General features: G+C 38.6%; 1 protein-coding gene across 7 annotated transcripts in view; it reads right to left on the minus strand.

The window, feature by feature from the left end:
• The window catches only part of LYST (lysosomal trafficking regulator), a 153,754-nt gene that overhangs the window by 100,291 nt on the left and 34,659 nt on the right, over positions 1 to 18,804 (minus strand). For all 7 annotated transcript variants that reach the window (XM_006122067.4, XM_075924798.1, XM_075924800.1 and 4 more), the window contains 6 exons: positions 15,869 to 16,898; positions 13,533 to 13,694; positions 12,343 to 12,493; positions 11,230 to 11,456; positions 4,986 to 5,052; positions 3,030 to 3,139 (listed from right to left, as the gene is read on the minus strand). In XM_006122067.4, coding sequence (XP_006122129.2) covers positions 3,030 to 3,139; positions 4,986 to 5,052; positions 11,230 to 11,456; positions 12,343 to 12,493; positions 13,533 to 13,694; positions 15,869 to 16,898 — 1,747 coding nt within the window. The remainder of the gene's footprint in view (positions 1 to 3,029; positions 3,140 to 4,985; positions 5,053 to 11,229; positions 11,457 to 12,342; positions 12,494 to 13,532; positions 13,695 to 15,868; positions 16,899 to 18,804) is intronic.

Here is an 18,804-nt window from a genome sequence, read left to right on the forward strand (position 1 = left end):
TTCCACTGCGTAGGAAAAATAGAAAGTATTGCAAAAGACCACCTTGACTTATCCAGGAGATCCAGCATGATCTAAAAATCAAAAAGGAGTCATAAAAAGTGGAATCTAGGTCAATTTACAAAGGATGAATATAAGCAAACTATAGGTATGCAGGGGCAAGATTAGAAAGGCAAAGGCACAAAATGAGCTTAAACTAGAGACAAAGGGGAAGAAGAAGACATTCTATAAATATATTAGAAGCAAGAGGACAGGGAGGCCCATTGCTCAGTGAAGAGGGAGAAACAACAACAGGAAACTTGGAAATGGCAGAGGTGGTTTAATGACTTCTGTGTTTCGGTCTTCACCAAGAAGTCTAATGATGAAGGAATACCCAACATAGTGAATGCTAGTGGAAATAGAGTAGGTTTGGAGGATAAAATAAAAAAAGAACAAGTTAAAAATTACTTAGAAAAATTAGATGTCTGCAAGTCACCAAGGCCTGATAAAATGCATCCTTGAATACTCAAGGAGAAGATAGAGGAAGTATCTGAGCCTTTAAGCTATCATCTTTGAAAAATCATGGAAGACAGGAGAGATTCCAGAAGTCTGAAAAAGGGTAAATATAGCACCCATCTATAAAAAGGGAAATAAGAACAATCCAGGAAACTACAGACCAGTCAGTTTAACTTCTGTGCCAGGGAAGACAATGAAGTAATTAAGGAATTCACCTGCAAACACCTGGAAGAAAATAAGGTGATAAGTAACAGCCAGCATGGATTTGTGAAGAACAAATCATATCAAACCAATCTGATAGCTTTCTTTGATAGGTTAACAAGCCTTGTGGATAAAGGAGATGTTGTGGATGTGGTATACCTAGACTTTAATAAGGCATCTGATACAGTCTCGCACGATCCTCTTATTAATAAATATAGGAAAATACAACTTAAATCGGGCTACAATAAAGTGGGTGCATAACTGGCTAGACAACCGTTCTTAGAGACTAGTTATTAATGGTTCATAATCATGCTGGAAGGAGTTGGTTTTGGGACTGGTTCTGTTCAATATCTTCATCAACGATTTAATAATTGTACTCTCTATGCCAATGTCTAAGTCTGCAGGTGATATGAAGCCGGGAAGGGTTGCAACTGTTTTGGAGAATAGGGTCAGAATTCAAAATGATCTGGACAAACTGGAGATATGGTCTGTGGTAAATAGGATGACGTTTAATAAGTACAAATGCAAAGTACTCCACTTAGGAAGGAACAATCCATTTCACAAATACAGATTGGGAAGCGATTGTCTAGGAAGGACTACTGAAGAAAGAGATCTAGGGGTCATAGTGGTCCTCAAGCTAAATGTGAGTCAACAGTGTGACACTTGCGAAAAAAAGCACAAACACGATTCTGGGATGCATTAACAGGAGTTTTGTGAGCAAGACACGAGAAGTCATTCTTCCGCTCTACTCTGTGCTAATTAGGCTTCAATTGGAGTACTACATCCAGTCCAGTTCTGGGCACCACATTTCAAGAGAGGTGAAGAAATTGGAGACGGTCCAGAGAAGAGCAACAGGAATGATTAAAGGTCTAGCAAACATGAGCTATGAGGGAAGACTGAAAGAACTGGGCTTGTTTAGCTTAGAAAGGAGAAAACTGAGAAGGCACATGATAGCAATTTTCAAGTACCTAAAAGGGGATACAAGGAGGAGGGAGAAAAACTGTTCTCCTTGGCCTCTGAGGATAGGACAAGCAGCAATGAGATTAAACTACAGCAAAGGAGGTTTAGGTTGGACATTAGGAAAAACTTTCTAACTGTCAGGGTGGTTAAACACTAGAATAAGTTGCCTAGGGAGGTTATAGAATCCCCATCTCTGGAGATATTTAAGAGCAGGTTACATAGATATCTATCAGGGATGGTCTAGAGGGTGCTTGGTCCTGCAGTGAGGACAGGGGAATAGATGACATCTCCAAGTCCCTTCCATTTCTTGTGTTCTATGGTTCTATAACTTCTCTAGGGTGCCTTTTTGTCCCAAGGGGAACCTGGGGGTTATTGTACCTCCCTAGGTTGTGAGCCTGGGTCCAAGGCAGGGTGTGTATTCTTCTCCAGAAGAATTAGCTTTAAATTGAGGTGTCTGTCCCCACGAGTCCTCATCTTGAGTTTAGCGCAGTGAGGACAACCCCCAAAATGAATGATGTTCTCCCAGACATCTGACACATTGTGAATGACTGTCAAAAATTGGACCATCAAACATCGGCATTGCCTCGCTACAAGAGGCACAGCATTTAGAGCCCAGAGAACCAAGCATAGTGGAAAAAAAATTTTTTTTTTTTTTAAAAGCAAAAAGACTTAGCAACAATTAACTAACGATAACTAAGAACTACAAAAATTACTTCAGAAATAACAAAGCAGCAAAAAAAACTGTGAAGCTCTGTCTCAGGCTGAAGGCATCTGAGAAGGAACTGGAGGATTAGGAACATGCTGGTTGGCACCGGCCCACACAGGGACTGCTTCAAAATCTCCAATCCAGGTGCAGGGATGACACTGAGACCCAGTGTGGAGCATTCATGGGGACCTCTCGAAGAACTATTATTTCAGTTCAGCAAAATGACCACAAGCAATAGACTCAAAAATTGCTTAGTTAACTTGAAAGTGCTTCCTGTTCACAAAATGATAATTCCTGACAATTATCCTTCCTCTCAGCATTCCTCTCTCCATACCAAAAGTCAATCTCTTTCCTTGCACATGAAGAATGAATGCTCAAGTCCCTCCATCAAAAAAATAAAAAATAAAATAACAAAAAGTTGTATAGATACCTCATCATCTCTTCCCTCTTCCTTCTTCCCCCACATTTTATTGGGCCAAATAAAAGCAGCCTATTAGTTAGTGTTTTAAGCTGTGCAAATGGCAAAGTCATATACATTCTAACCAGTAATGTTATAATGTATTGCTATGTTCCATGTACTTTCCTTAATACTATCTGAAACAAAAGCAGTTGTTTTGTCTGTCCCACTCTTTGTTGTATTGAAGAATTTTCTGATCTGTAACATACTTACTGTACAAGGTGTTTCCTCTAAAAATATCCTCAAGAGAAGGGTTAGCTCTTCTGCACAGGTCCTTGAGCTCATCAAAGAAACCAGAAGCTCTACCAGCACTATTTGGCATGCTACATAGAGGATAAAAAGGTATCAAAATGTGCTTAAATGAAAATATTTGTCATATACAGTATCATATAATTATATATTATTGACATAACTTACTTATGGAAGACATTAATATTACACAGAATAACCTGACTGAAAACATTAAAGCTAACATTTTGTGAAGCATGCTCCACTAAGTCTCAAATTCAGAACACAGATGTTAAAATGCATTTAGTTAACTAACTGTGTAACCGCTGACATTTTCAGCAGTTAGTTACATGCAGGGGGTAGGCAGCTCCCACCTGCAGTCCTGCGCCGCTGTCATTGATATGCGATTATACTTTTGCATCCCTAATTCATAATGTTAATGAATATAGCCTCAGTTCTCACATGGGGCAAGCTATTATTTCCAGTTGCTAATATGGGAACACCAGGCAGAGGAGTAAAGCATCTCACCCAATGTCACAGCAAATCTGTGGCAAAGGCAAGGAACGGAATAAGGATGATAAAATGCAGTTACTTTCCTAATCAATGAGTTGATAACAAAAAAACTATTGACTACTCGATTAGTTGACAAGGGTAAGCAGTTCCAGTACAAAGTCGGGCTTGCACCCGTCCCAGCATAACTTCCCCTGCTGCCGCTCCACATTGTGAGGGACAGGGGAACAGGCACACAACAATCCCTGCTCCCACTCTGCATGCCTTTCCCCACTGCCACTCCACATTTAAAGGGACAGAGGAGCCGGTGCGCGAAGAGTCCTGTTTTGCAGATGACAGTGTAGCATTTTCAACAGAAAATTGCCTTATTGCTTCTAGAATCCATTTTAGAATCCATTTGTTTTTAAATGTTTAAAAGTGAAATTAGCATTCATAGAATTTCAGCTTGGTATTGAAGGACAGCCATGAGCCTCTCTCGTCCCAGACACTCTGGTCCGGCAACATCTGTGGTCTGTCAGGACCACGGATGTTGTTAGACAAGAGAGTCCCGGCTGCAGAGGTTCAGAGTGGCTAGGAGCAGGGCAGGGCCAGACTATTCCGTGGCAGCCTGCAGAGTCAGTTATCTGGGGTCAAGAGCTCCGGGAGCAGCTGCCACCACATGGGTAGGCCCAGCTCTGGGAAACCCTGGGAGCAGCTGCCAGCTGCTATTGCTGCCACATACCCTGGCCTGGCTTTGGGGAACCCTGGAAATCAGCTGCTGTGCACATGGGTCCGGCTCTGGGGAACCCCGGGAGCAGCTGCCACCCCACGTAGGGCTGGAGAACCTTGGGAGCAGCTGCTGCCTCATGCAGGGCCAAGGGAAGGGATAAGAGCCTTGGGAGTGTGCTGGGGGCAGCAAAGCCAGGCAGGTGAGCTGGAGGTGGTCAGGCTTCTGGGTTCTCCTGGGGCAGCAACCAGGAGGGGGGCCCCGGGAGAGCCCGGAGGCCTGACCTCCCCTGGTCTGGCAGATTCCTTTGTTCGGGACCACTCCAGTCCCAAGGGTTTTGGACCAGGAAGGTTCAACCTGTCCTAAATTAATTCTAATCCCTTAGGTCCAGGTGTTCAGTTAGCCTTTCAAATCTGCAAGCACAATGGTTTGGTATCAGACTCCAATCACTCCTCCACACAAAAACACTGCTCCTGCTCCCCCTCACCGCCCCCCAAAAAATCCAACCACCTATTTTTCACATAAAAGTATAAAATGCAAGCATATTTGGATTGCACATGTAAGTATAAATATTTGCATGTATCCATGGATATGCTTGCCAGTTTTGCATATTCACTAACAGTTGTAGGCTGAAATTATGCGCATATATACTCGTATTGTAATAATATACATTATTATAATTTAAGCATTCCTTTTTTTAAAAAGTAAATGAAATCAAAACTCACCATGAAAACTAGAGTCCTTCTGTACCAAGATATTTAGGAATCCTCCCAAAAGATTTTTTACAGCTCCCTGCAAGAGAAAACTTTAAAGATAGGTATCTGAACAAGTCACATCAGTTTGAACAACAAAATTCCACAACATTTGATTTAAATGTTATTCCAATATTTCCAAAACTGATCTTGCCAAATAAAATGTAACTGGTTATTTTATCATCACTTTTAGCATTTGTTCTATTAAAGAACTACTGAACCTACTTGCAAGAATCTACTAATTCAGATGCCTTTGATTATGAGCCTTTCCAATCAAGGTGATTGATGTATTAATTGTTGAGCCAGTGTCAGACTGACAACTTCTCAACATTCATTTTGTTTTTACAGTCTCCACTGCAGGAACCTACAACATCTCTTCTGCATCATCACAAATTTATCAGATACCAACAAAGTAAAGTACAATGAAGATGTAAGTAAGTTAACGGATTCTCATAGGTCAAGTAAAGGAGAAACAGTTTTCTCACATTTAAAGCAAACTCACTATCACTGCTAGAAAAAACATTACTTCACAATCCAGTCTCAATATTTATTCATAATCACTAAACCGATTTACGCAAAATATTTGTATTCCTTTTCTTTTAATGTCAACATTGTTCTACGTTTAGAAAAAGTACTCTTGCTTTCTAAAAATAAAAATTAGGGCAGTCAATTACCATTATCTCACATCAACGCAAAAAATTCATCATGCCTAATTAGTTTAAATCAAACCGTTAAATAGAATAGCAACTGAAATTTATTACATATTTTAGATGTTTCTTCTACATTTTCAAATACAGTATATTGATTTCAATCACAGTACAGAATACAAAAAGCCAGATAAGCTAAAGATTTGTTGTCCATGCATCAACCACCATTTCAAATGACATTCATCCATGCTGGTGACAGGTTCTGCTTGACAATGATCCAAAGCAGTACAGACCAATACATATTTATTTTCATCACAATCAAATGCCACCAGCAAATGGCTGGTTTTCTTTTTTGGTGGTTTGGGTTCTGTAGTTCTCTCATCTATATTGCTCGTTTTAAACTGCAAAAAACATGTTCCCACCTTGTCCCTCTCAGATTTTGGAAGATACTTCAGATTCTTAAACTTTGGGAGGAGTGCTATCGCTACATTTAGAAATCTCACATTGGTATTTACGTGTGTTTTGTCAAATCTGCAGTGAAAGTGTTCCTACAACCAACGTGCTGGATCATCATCCAAGACTGTTATAACAGGAAATATGTGGCAGAAAGCAAGTAAAACAGAGCCTCTCAAGGAGTTCAGTCACAAATGTAATCAATGCATTTTAAAAAAAAAAACCACACAAGCATTAACACCAGCATACTCTCTGGATTGGGGGTTGAAACATGAAGGGGCATATGAACGCAAGATATGCTAAATAATGCAGCTACAAAAATGCCATGGGGATGCCTGTTCTAATTTTTAGGTGACATTGTAAACAAAGAGTGTGCCCTATTATGTCCCACAAATGAAAACAAACTTGTTCGTCTGATGGACAGGCAAAATAAGAAGTAAGTCTGCATGGACTTGTAAGCACTGAAGTTTTACATGGTTTTATTACTTAATGCAGTTTTTTTGTACATAATTCTACATTTCTAAGTTCATCTTTCATGCTAAAGAGATTGCAGTACAGTACTCTTGAGGAAAACTAAAAAAAACTATTTTTTACTAGGGATGTTAAATTGAGATCATTTTAGTAATGGAGTACTTACTTGATAGAATTTGTATCTACTCCTCAACTGGGGAAGGCAGCCCCACTCAGTCCTGGCTTGCACTGGGACCAAACTCTACTGTGGCTCTGCAATTTAAAAGGCAGTAGGAGCTGGACAGTCTGCCCACCTGGCTCCTTCTATATTTTAAATTGCAGAGCCATAGTGGGGTTTGGTTCCTGACTCGGCGTGAGCAGGGACTGAAATGGGTTGCCTGCCCACCTGTCTCCTAAATTTAGTAGGAGCCCCAAGCCTCAGGGGCCAGATTCAGGCAAGCCAGAGGCTACATCCCGCCCTTGGGCCTAAAGTTCCCCTCCCCTGAGCTAAACAGACAAGATGAATCAGATGTGGCAGGAGAAACAGGAACAGCGAAGTGCAATAAGTTACCTCCTCACACAGCAGATCATCAGCCAAGCCAAGAATACTACATATATCTCATGACTCTCAAAACAGACAGCCCCATTTGCTAAACCACCCTGCCTCTGAACAACACACTGTAATTCTCTCTCAGGCAAATGATCATCCAGAAGATTGTCCTATGAAACTTCACCAGGGAATAAAGAGCTTTCACAAAAGACTAATAGCAGGGTGTATAAAAGAGATGGAGCAAGTGATTCTGCCATACAATAGGAAGCTATTTAGTAGCTTAAGAAATATGTTTAAGACTATGGCTGTCTGACTCAGGTTTGTCTGTAAGAAGGGTTTGGGGAGGAGGAGGCACCAAACACATTACAGTACATTTGCAAAGACAACTTGAATCCATGTGACAACCAAGTCAATCCTCAGACAGTGAAGTGTTCCTGATACAGCAGACATCAGTTGAACCAGTTCCAGATTACTGGTGCCCAGGCAGTTAAGGCTTTTAGTTTTAACTATAAAGCATATCTGATCTTCTATTCTAAATATTCCATTTTCATATAAGCAAATGATTATATGAATGACAGATTTAACAGAAGATTTTTCGTGCCTGCCATATTTTTCCCTTCATGGAGATATAGCTAAAATAATTTGTTACTGGTGTATGGTGCTAGTAAAAGGGTAACCAGGGAAAATAAGTAGCCAGAATGGAGAATTATTGCTCCTGGATATAGGAGCCTAATCCGACCCTCGAGGGGCACAGAGTCATGCACAATCCCTTCCTGCCCCAACTCTTCCTACACCTGCTCTACCCCCCCCTTCCGCTCCCACATGAAGAAGAGCTTTGTGTAGCTCAAAGCTCATCTCCTTCAACAGAAACTGGTTCAGTTAAAAGAAAACCAGTATCACTTCACCAACCCTGTCTGTCTAATAGTGTGTGTGTGTGATATACTATACTACTATAGTATAGTGTGTGTATATGTATATACATTTTGAACAGGCTAATTAGCTGCAAAGCACTACTGACAGCCCAACAGAGACTATAAATAGTTGTAGGAATAACAAGGCTTTACAAACTTAAATGCAAAATCCAGATAGGTGTAACAGCTTTCAGTTAGGACTGTCAAACTGCAGTTAACTCACGTGATTAATAGTGATTTTTTTACATTAATCACACTAAAACAATAGAATACCAATTGAAATTAAATATTGTGGATGCTTTTCTATATTTTCAAATATATTGATTTCAATTGCACCAAATAAAATACATGATGTTCACCTCACATTTATTACAAATGTGTAATGTAAGTATGAGGAATAGTATTTTGAAATTAGCCTCATGCAAGTACTGTAGTGCAATATCTATCATGAAAATGCAACTTCCAAATGCAATTTTTTTTTGTTTATGTAACTGCTGTCAAAAATAAAGCCATGTAAAACTTAAGAGACTACAAGAAAGTCCACTCCGTCCCACTTCTTGTTCAGCCAAACAAGTTACTTTTATGGTAAATACAGTATTGCTGCCTACTTCTTATTTATATAATCTGAAAGTGAAAACAGGCGTTTGCATCGCATTCTTGCAGCCAACATTGCAAGATATTTATGTGCCATATGCACTAAACATTCGTATGCTTTATGCTTTGACCGTCATTCCAGAGGACATGATTCCATGCTGATGAAGCTCATTAAAGTGTGTTAATTCAATTTGTGACTGAACTCTTTGGTGAGAATTATACACATCTCCTGCTCAGTTTTATCCACATTTTGCCATACATTTCACATTACAGCAGTCTTGGATGACCCAGCACAATGTTTTTAACCGCAGATTGGATAAAGTCCAAAGAAGGTACCAATGCAAGAGGTCTAAAAAATACCTACAGTAACTCCTCACTTAACGTTGTAGTTAAGTGCCCCCAAAATGCCACTTTAAGCAAAACAATGTTAAGTGAGGCAAGGAGGGAGGCAACACAACAGATGCATGGCTGTTGTGGCTGTAAACACTTCCCTGTGGAAACTGAACATGATGAACCCACACTATCATGCTGCAGCACGCTACTCTCCTCTCCAGACTGCTCACGAACAACTGCCCAGGTGCCAACTTTCCAAAGTGCCAAGGAGTGCGTGAGTGTGAGCAAGTGAGGCAAAGATGCGCATTTCCCCTTTAATTATGCTGACCCACCACCAGTATGCTGCTCTTTTAAGTACTGTAGATCAGCAAATTCAGAGGAATCAGTAACTCAAATGTTAGCTTCCTCACTGTTGTATCCTGCTTTGCAGAAACTGAGTATGGAGTACGGAGCTTGACTGGGAGGAGAGGGAGGCACTCTCCTCCCCACCCCAGCAAGCAGGAGGCTCCCAAGAGCAGCTGCAAGATAGGAAGCAGGCACAGAGTGGCAGTGGGGAGAGGACCACCTGATTTGCTACTGGACTGCTAGTGGACAAAGCAGGCAGCAAAACCATGTCATAAGTGAGCACTGCTCAACTTTAAACAAGCATGTGCTGTAATAGATAAGCAACATAACAATGAAACAACATTAGCCAGGACAACTTTAAAAGGAGTTACTTTCAGCATTTGATCCTAGATTTAAGAATCTGAAGTGCCTTCCAAAGTCAGAGGACGACAAGGTGTGGAGCGTGCTTTTACAAGTCTTGAAAGAACAATGTTTCAACGAAGAAGCTACAGAACCTGAACCACCAAAAAAGAAAAATCAACCTTCTGCTAGTGGCAACTCAGATGATGAAAATGAATATACATTGGTTTGCTCTTCTTTGGATCGTTGTCAAGCAAAAACAGTCATCAGCATGGACGCATACCCTCTAGCATGGTGGCTGAAGCATGAAGGGACATCTGAATCCTTAACACAGCTGGCACTTAATATCTCACAGCACCAGTTACAACAGTGCCATGCAAAAGCCTGTTTTCACTTTCAGATGATACTGAAAACAAGTAGCAGGCAGCAGTACCTCCTGCAAATTGTAACCAAAATTGTTCAGGCTATCACTCAGAAAAACATGAAGTAGGATTGAATGTACTTGTAAGCTCTAAAATTTTACACTTTTATTTTTGAATGCAGTTATTTTTGTACAAAATTCTACATTTCTAAGTTCTACTTCCATGATAAAACAGCAAGGAGTCTTTTAGCATCTTAAAGGCTAACAGATTTATTTGGGCATAAGATTTCATGGGTAAAAACCATCTGGTCAGATGCAAAAGATGATGAAGAGGCTGTGTCTAAACTACATCCCTTTTCTCGAAAAAGGGATGTAAGTTAGACACTTCGAAATTGCAGATGAAGCCGGATTTAAATTTCCCGCACTTCATTTGCATAATGGGGAGGTTAAAAAGGGGTTTTTCGAAAGAAAAACAGCTGTTTGGACAGAGATGATTCAAATATAAAACCCTTTTTTGAAAGATCCTGTACTCTTGGAAAAAATGAGGAGTACAGGATCTTTCGAAAAAGGTTTTATTTTCAAATGATGCCTGTCCAAGCAGCCATTTTTCTTTTGAAAAGCCCCTTTTTCGAAGGGGGAAAAAAAAGCCACACACACAACCCCGCAGCAGCCATTATGCAAATGAAGTGTGGGAAATTTAAATCCCGGCTTCATTTGCAATTTTGAATATCTAATTTACATCCCTTTTTCGAGAAAAGGGATGTACCCAGAGACTGCACTATAGTTCTTGTACTAGGTGAACTGAAAGTACTATTTTTTTTTACTGTGCAAATATTTTAATAAAAAATAAAGCAAACATTGTTCACTTTGAATTCTGTGCTGTAATTGAAATCAATATATTTGAAAAAATAGAAAATATATTCAAATATTTAAATAAATGATATCCTATTATTGTTTAACAGTGAAGTTAATTGCAATTCTTTTTTCAAACTGCTTCGCAGCCCTATTTTCACCATTGAAAATATACTATCTGGTAACTTAACTCTACATGTCACTAATTTGTAACTTCAGTCAAACAAATATATCAGTTTATAGTAGATATTTAAATATGAAATAGATAGGATGCAAGAGTATACACTTGAGTATTTTCATGGTTCTCTTGCACAGTATTTTCATCAGTTTCCTATTATCATGCTAGACAAGCTATGTTTTGTTAATTGCATTAATTTCCTACCTGTTGCATAAGGAATGAAGCATTTTTCTCCTTTTGCCTGATCACTTTCAAGAAGCTCTGGAAAACATGGGCAAGTACATCTAGGCTTGGGTTACCAGCTGAGAGCAAGTTTAGTTCTAGCATACAGATTTCAGGGTATATTAATTCTCCTTGATTGATATTTTCAATTAGGTCACTGGAGTAACTTGAAGGAACTATGCATCCTGCTTCTCTTTTAGATTCTGTTCCTGGGGGGGAAACAAGCATTTTGTTGATTGTTTAAGTTTATTTTGTTTATTATTAAGAAAACATACTTAAAGTATTTAACGCAAAGACAAACTAGCTACAGATAAACAATGGCAAGTGGTGGCTTTATTAGACATCTTGTGCAAATACTTCAGATAAATGAAAAAAAAAAAACTATGGAAGTCCCCTCTTAGACAGATTTTAAAAAGCTATACAGTTAGTCCTAGAAAATATATAGGAATGTGCATCTAATATCTATGCTACACAGATTTACAGAATACATGGAACCACTGACAGATGTAGTGAGATTTCAACTGCAGCTCAACTATAACTGAAGCATACTTTTAGATCAAATTATTATACAAAAAGCAAATATTTGCACTGTATGGTTAATCTGAAAAAATTAATTTTGTAGCAATGGATGTGCTACAGAAAAGTTAGTATATATACAAAAATTAAGATCCAACTAGAAAATATTTTACAAGGAAAATAACATTGTAAAAAAGTTAAGCATGGATTTTCAAAAATCATACTTACTTGTGTCCCTATTTGGAGGAGAAATTGCTTCTAGTCGAAAATCAATAATACCCATTAATGAAAATGACTCAACAGTATTTCAAAGCCAATTTGACAGAAGCCAAAAATTAATGCATAAAACATTTCACCATGCCATTTAAATAAAGTAAAGTAATGTGAACTGCTACCCTACCTGCAATAAAGGTATTGCATAATGCAAAAATAACCTGAATTAAAAATCAATTATGGACTCTGCAATCCATTCTACTTTTGCATGTTAGGAAAAAGCTGAGTACTCCACATAAATCAGGGTAAAAGCTAAACTATAAAATAAAGATGGCTTTGCCTGATGTTTTTGAAGTTTTCATTTACCTTCATCCTTGCTTTCACTGTCCTCACTTTCACTGTCAGCTTCATAGCCTTCTTCTTCAGCAAATAGTTTAAAAGTACAGCTCTGCGATTCTTCAGCTTCTTCAGATAGGTCTTCAGGTTGGGATACAGATTCCTTTTCAGTATGATGGATCTGTGACATCCATATTGATTTAAAATGACTTAGAAAACGTATAAGCAATTGTTTCACTTTCATTCAAAAAGCCAAATGATGTGGGATGTTCCAGTTCAGAATTACCTTTGCCCATGAAAATGGAGGGACCAACATAGCCTGTACCACCTATTGGGATGTACTATCTCTACAAACATGAACCAATCAGTCACTTTAAACACACACACACACACACACACACACACACACACACACACAGTAGGGGATGTTTTTTTAAAAAGCAAAACATGTGGGTTAATTTTTTATCTGGTTAAAAACAAAACAAACAAAAACAAAAAACCAGAAAATTTATCATTTTAAAAATAAACAGGAAAAAGGAATCCATGAAGGGATTCATGTTCTTACATATTTGACTTCATGGCAGCACTAACTATTAAAATGTGAAGAAAAAAAAAAATCAGAGAAGTCTGGTTTCCAATCCAATACCAACTGGCTGACCCTGAGCAAGTCTCTCAACCTCTTTTCTTCCATCTCCCCATCAATAAAATGGGGATGATAGTTCCATACCTTACGGCCATCTTATGGCCATTGGGAGAGAAACAGTATCAGCCTGCCACACTGAAAATCTTCCTTGAAAGTTTTTTTTGGGGGGTGGGAGGGGGGGAAAGGAGGGGAGCGAGGGTGTGAGTGAGTAGGAGGAAAGAGATTCATCCTTGCTGTGGAGTGTAAAGTGAACTGAAACAAATTTCAGATCTATTCTCCCTGAAATAATGCTATGATATCCACAGCTTCTTTGTTTTTCCTCTTGTACGTAAGCAATTTCATTTATGAAATGAGCAGTGAATAAAACAAGCATCCTCTAACATCCATCCATGAGGGAATAAAGACACCACAAAATATTACTAATTGTAAGCAAGCCTGTGCACATACCCACTGACAATGTATGCCTTCTTATCTGAGTAGCACGTATAGTCCCAATCCAACAAATCTTTACACATGCCAGTAACCCTCTTAGACTAAACACAAGTATTCTAGTTTGAGTGTTAATACTGTTGCATACCTTCTCAGTCTTCTCTTCAGAATGATCCAGATCAGCAGAATAATTTCCCAACGCTACTCGAAGCAGTGAATCTAATAAAGGTTTTGCCAAGTAAGTTTCAATTGCTCTTGACCGAGCAAGCTGATCCCTCATTTCAAGTAATATGTCTTCCAGACTCTCACTCTACATGAACAAAACAAAAACCATCTATATGCTTGTTGTTCTAATTGTGGCTAAATAAAAACAAAACAACTGTACTATATTCAGTCCCACTATTTATACAATGATTACTGTATCTTAATTCTTTTAGCATCTTCTGTCCACCAAGAACCTCTTATCTAAAATGGGTTGAATTCCAATGCCATTTACATTTTCAGCCCTTTCCCAATCACTGGAAGATCTGAAGTATGAAGATCTGTTACTATTTCTCATCCAGTAAATCAAACAATATTTATGATACTAAAAATGTAGGCAACACATTACTTCCTAATTAACAGTACTTTGACCTCAATCTCATTCCTAAATGTCAAACCAAGCTGCTTTTCCAAGGCATATTATCAGATGAAACCACAAAATACTGGATAAACTGAACATTTTGGGCAATTTGAAGGTCCATAACTATTCCAACACCAATAGATTTAAGTAATGCAACTTTTCCTGTCTTCTAGGAATTCTTCTTTATGCCCCTCCCAGACGCATGCTCTGTCCTGAACTCTCCTCTGTACTCCTTTCATTGTTTCACCTACTATTAACTTCAAGTTGTTATTTTTACTTCACTCTATAACTTTAAAAAGGGTCTCTTTCAGCCCATTGTTACCTACCAGCTTTGTGCTCTTGGGGAGCCAGGCCACAGTACTCATGGAAGACACCCCACTCCCCTGCATAAGACAAACAATTCTCCCCCCGGCTTAGTCAGAGCCAAACCCAATACAAAAAAAAGCAATAAAAAGGTGGGGTATACACGCCTAACCCCCTCCAGCTTAAACAGATTCCAAAGCAAGAATCACACTGCACTCTGGGACACAAGGGAGAGAAGCATTGCCTTGGGGGAAATCTCTGCTCCCAGTGCTAGTGAACCCACATCTGCCCACTCCCAGATCAGTAATTATCAGACCAATTTCAGTAATAAACCCTCTATTGGTATCCAAAACACCGAAACTGCCTAATTGCATTAGGAGTTCCCTCTAGGGACCACTCCCCATATCCAGGAATTACCAGTTTCTATTGTCTAGCCTAAACAACTTTAAAATACTCCCCTGAACTATTCTTTTACCCATAAATTAATCTAGTGTACCTTCTTGAATCACTGTTGTTTCCCCATGAAAACCCCTACCCCAGGCTCAAGTAAAGCATTCTGATGCCTGGATCTAAATGCAGCATCAGGTCCATTGGGACTTGATTTTCTCCATGACAATTGTGCTTGCCTCCAATACTCCGGACCCCCAGCTACCCTTCCCCACCTGGGAACTTCAATCAGTTCAAGTTTAACATAGTAGTAAGATTTCCCCCCACCCTGGTGAGGAATAGCCTCTGGACTTTGCTTTACGTGATCAGTTATGTTGCTAGCCCTAATGTTTGTAATCAGATTTAAGTTAGATTGAATACTGTAACTTTTGTTTGGTTCCCCTTGTATTGTTACGATCTAGAAATAAATACCTTTCATGGTTAAGGGGGTTTTGTTTTAGCTTCCCCATTTACTCAGCAACAACACTTCTTGTACTTAAGCTGAAGATTCCTTTGTCATCCAAAAATCCTGTATGGGGTTTGCTCATTAAGTGGGTTACTAGCATAATGGTTGTGGTCTGAAAGTAGGGATAGGGAGGTGCTGCACCTGAAGACTTGAGGGTGGCAGCTTAAAGTGCTGTTTAACCTGAGTCCAAGGGCATATGAGGGTCACAGCTTGGCTTTGCTGTCCTCTCAGACATGCTCTGGTAGCAGGTGTGAGAGTGAGCTCATCTGATTCTAGGGTGGAAAGAATCCAATACCAGGGATCCTAGATCCTGCAGGACAGCACCATTGGGAAGGAACAGGGAGAAATGAAGCTTCATATGAGAACACAAGCAGCACGTGGATAGAATTATAACTGCCTCCTCACCTCCAAGAGTAACGGTAATAAATGAGAAAATCCCAAAGTTAGCAGGCAAATCTGGTAACACTGTGCACGAAACACTTTTTTCTTCAATATATATACCCTGTTTATATAAATCTCCTCAATGCATGGACCTACCTGCCTTTAAGTGCCAACCAAAAAAATGGTACTTTATTCTCTCCTAAAATGAATTTTCATTGAGTTACTGGCAAGACAGTATTGTGCATATTATATCTTTTTAATATATTTATGTAAGTGACACATTTACCTGGTGAAGCAGCTCCACTTCTACTTTCTGTTGGGTATTATTTGCACTGTGTAGAAAAATAGTCAGCAAAGCTTCCAAGAGTCTTATACTCTGAAGTGACCACTCATTTTCTTGCCTTACAGGCTTCTTTAGTTCGTCAAGCTCCACAACAGTAGCAACTGAAATTTGTTCCACTCTCAAAGAAGAATCACAGGAAACACATTCAGACACCAGTTGTCCAGTAGCATAAGGATTTTCATCAAGACTATTAAGCTCTGGTTGTGTAAACTCTTTGTTCACAGTCAAGTGATATGAATCTTCTCTGAGAAGTTCATTAGGAAGACTGCCACTTAAACCTTTATCATTTTCACTGAAAGTTCTCTCCTTTTTCTCTTTCACCTTTTCTTCATTTTTAGCAAGTTTCTGGATTATCATTATTATTAATCTATGGCAAACTTCAAAGCCACCAAGCCTATGGAACTGTCTCTGGAAAACTGAGCTGCACAAATAGATCCAACGACACATGGACCAAATGTCTGCTGCCCTATGAATATGTTCCAGGGAAGGTAAAGTAAGGCTCTCTAGTGATAGACATGGTAGCTTGTGACTCAAAGGCTCACTTGCTGTACTGTCATAGCCTGATGTATCTTCAGAATCATTAGCTGAATCCCGATCACACTCTTCTTCTTTACTTACACACAAAAAAGCCACACAGAGAAATAAGTTGATCAAATTGACATGAATATCTTGATTGACACACTTTTTCTTCTTTGGATAAGCTTCTCTGAGGCCTGCATAAAATTTGCTAAGGCTTTGAGGAACATCAGAAATCTGTTGGCTATGAAAGGAAGTCACTACATCTAAAATGGATTCCTTCTGGTCATTATCAATACCCTCTAGTTCTGGCATTGTTTGGTCTTTCTGCTGAGCTTCAAGGCAGAATATCAGTGTTTCAAATACTTTCAGCGAGTGACTTCTTATAGAGTCCAAGTAATTCAATTCAGTCATTTGATTTACTCCATTAAAACTTAAGAACAGATTTTGTATTATCCTATGGGAGCAAGCACACACAAACTTTACTATTACATAAGCTGGGCATAAGCAGAGCTTTCTAGATTCTGTCTCAGACACTAGTAGAACACATTTTACTAGGATTCAACAAGAAAGTTATCTTCACAATAAAATGTACACCCAAGTATTATGTAACAGGTTTATAAATAAAGTAAGATTAGAGTCAATTTTACCTTGACTCCAACAAGGGGCTTATTGGCAAGAATACCTTCTGCATTACTCTGGAGTCTTGATTAAAGATAATCCAACTGATTGTGGGACAGAAGCCACACAAACTTGCTACTCAAACAGGGAATGCATAAGGGTGACTACTATAATGCATTGCATGTGGATTGGAAGAAGATAGTGTTTAGGGCCGCAAGATCATTTTAAAATTAATCTCTGTGGTTAAACTAAGTTTATTCCATAAGGTTTGGAAGTTGCTTTTATGCGATAGTTGTTCTTGAGCCTCTGTTTTTTTAAAAGAACACTAATCGTTTAGCATTAACAAACATGTTAAATGAAGAACAATTTTGGAATGTGTCATTGTACCTCTTCTCTTCCTTTCCGAAAAGCACAAATTATCTTTGAATGTAACAATTTGGAATGTTGTGTGACCACAGTTAGCAAGAATTTGTTTTAATCTGCCTCAGGTCCACAAACAAATGTACTTTTAATTTTATCTGAAATATTTTTACAAGCAGGTTTTTGGGTCTGATGCATTAAAAAAGTAATGTCAAACTAGTGATTTACCACAGAGGGGAAAAAGCACCTTTTCATGCATTAACCCAAACTCCATGTATATCTATGCAACCCCACAAAAAAGTTATTAGTTCATACAGAGCTTTGGGTTAGGATATGTAACTCTTGTAGATATTAATATATTTCTGGAACATCACATTTATAACAACGTTCATCTTCCCACCTCACCCCTGCAATGAACTAAGAACATTTAGATATGAAGTAGGCTACAGAGTTAAGACATTTATAATCTTATTTATCCAAATATGATGTCCCTAACAAAGGTGAACTGCCCAAAAATGGACACATCTGACTTGGACCTGCACAATTTCTCTTGATTATTATAATCATTTGATGAAACCTATGCTCTTTGCTGCAATTGAGCAATGTGTTCTAAGTCACATTGAATCATTTCCTTTTCACCACTCATTTTTTTAAAATCAAGCCATATAAGAGATGCCTTATATAACTTATTGATGCTAGACTTCACTTCTTACTCCTTAATCTTTCAATTTTCATAAAGATCTTGTTTTCAAACAGCTTTTAAAATATCAATGTTAACCAGAATAGCTAGATTTTGCCACTAACAGTTTTCTCAGGATGTTATAAGTTTGATTCTATTATGCCTCCAGAGCAGTCTATCTTTATAACATCACTTCAAATAGATTGCAACCCTGAAAATTTCAGGTAAACTCAACCGGGCCACACAGAACCACATTCTATTGCAGGAAGGGAACAATACATCCTTGTTTGTGCTTTTAGCATATACCATACTTTTAAAATATAAAAAAGCCTAGATGTTTCCAGCATCTTCCCTTTATGCTTTATGTTTTACAACTGCTGCAATTATTTAAACTTTTTTTTTTAAACGAAAGTAAAGGCTTTCTATATTAAGATACTGAAACTGAAAGAGTGAAGCAACAAGGAAGCAGTTCCTTATTTTTGAATTATAAACAATCTTACCCACCACACCTCAAATATAGTTTGTTAGAATTACAGATGTATTACTGTTTCTATGAAGACACTGCAACGGCAAACATCACATTTTATTCTTTGCAATCTAATTCCTTCACAAAAATAGCACATGAACCTATTCCACACTCCTAGCAAACCTTTGCTTGAAAAGTAAGTACAGGTTGAACCTCTCTGATCTGGCATCCTCAAGA

Source organism: Pelodiscus sinensis, chromosome 3 (assembly GCF_049634645.1).
Source record: "Pelodiscus sinensis isolate JC-2024 chromosome 3, ASM4963464v1, whole genome shotgun sequence".
Classification (NCBI taxonomy): domain Eukaryota; kingdom Metazoa; phylum Chordata; order Testudines; family Trionychidae; genus Pelodiscus; species Pelodiscus sinensis.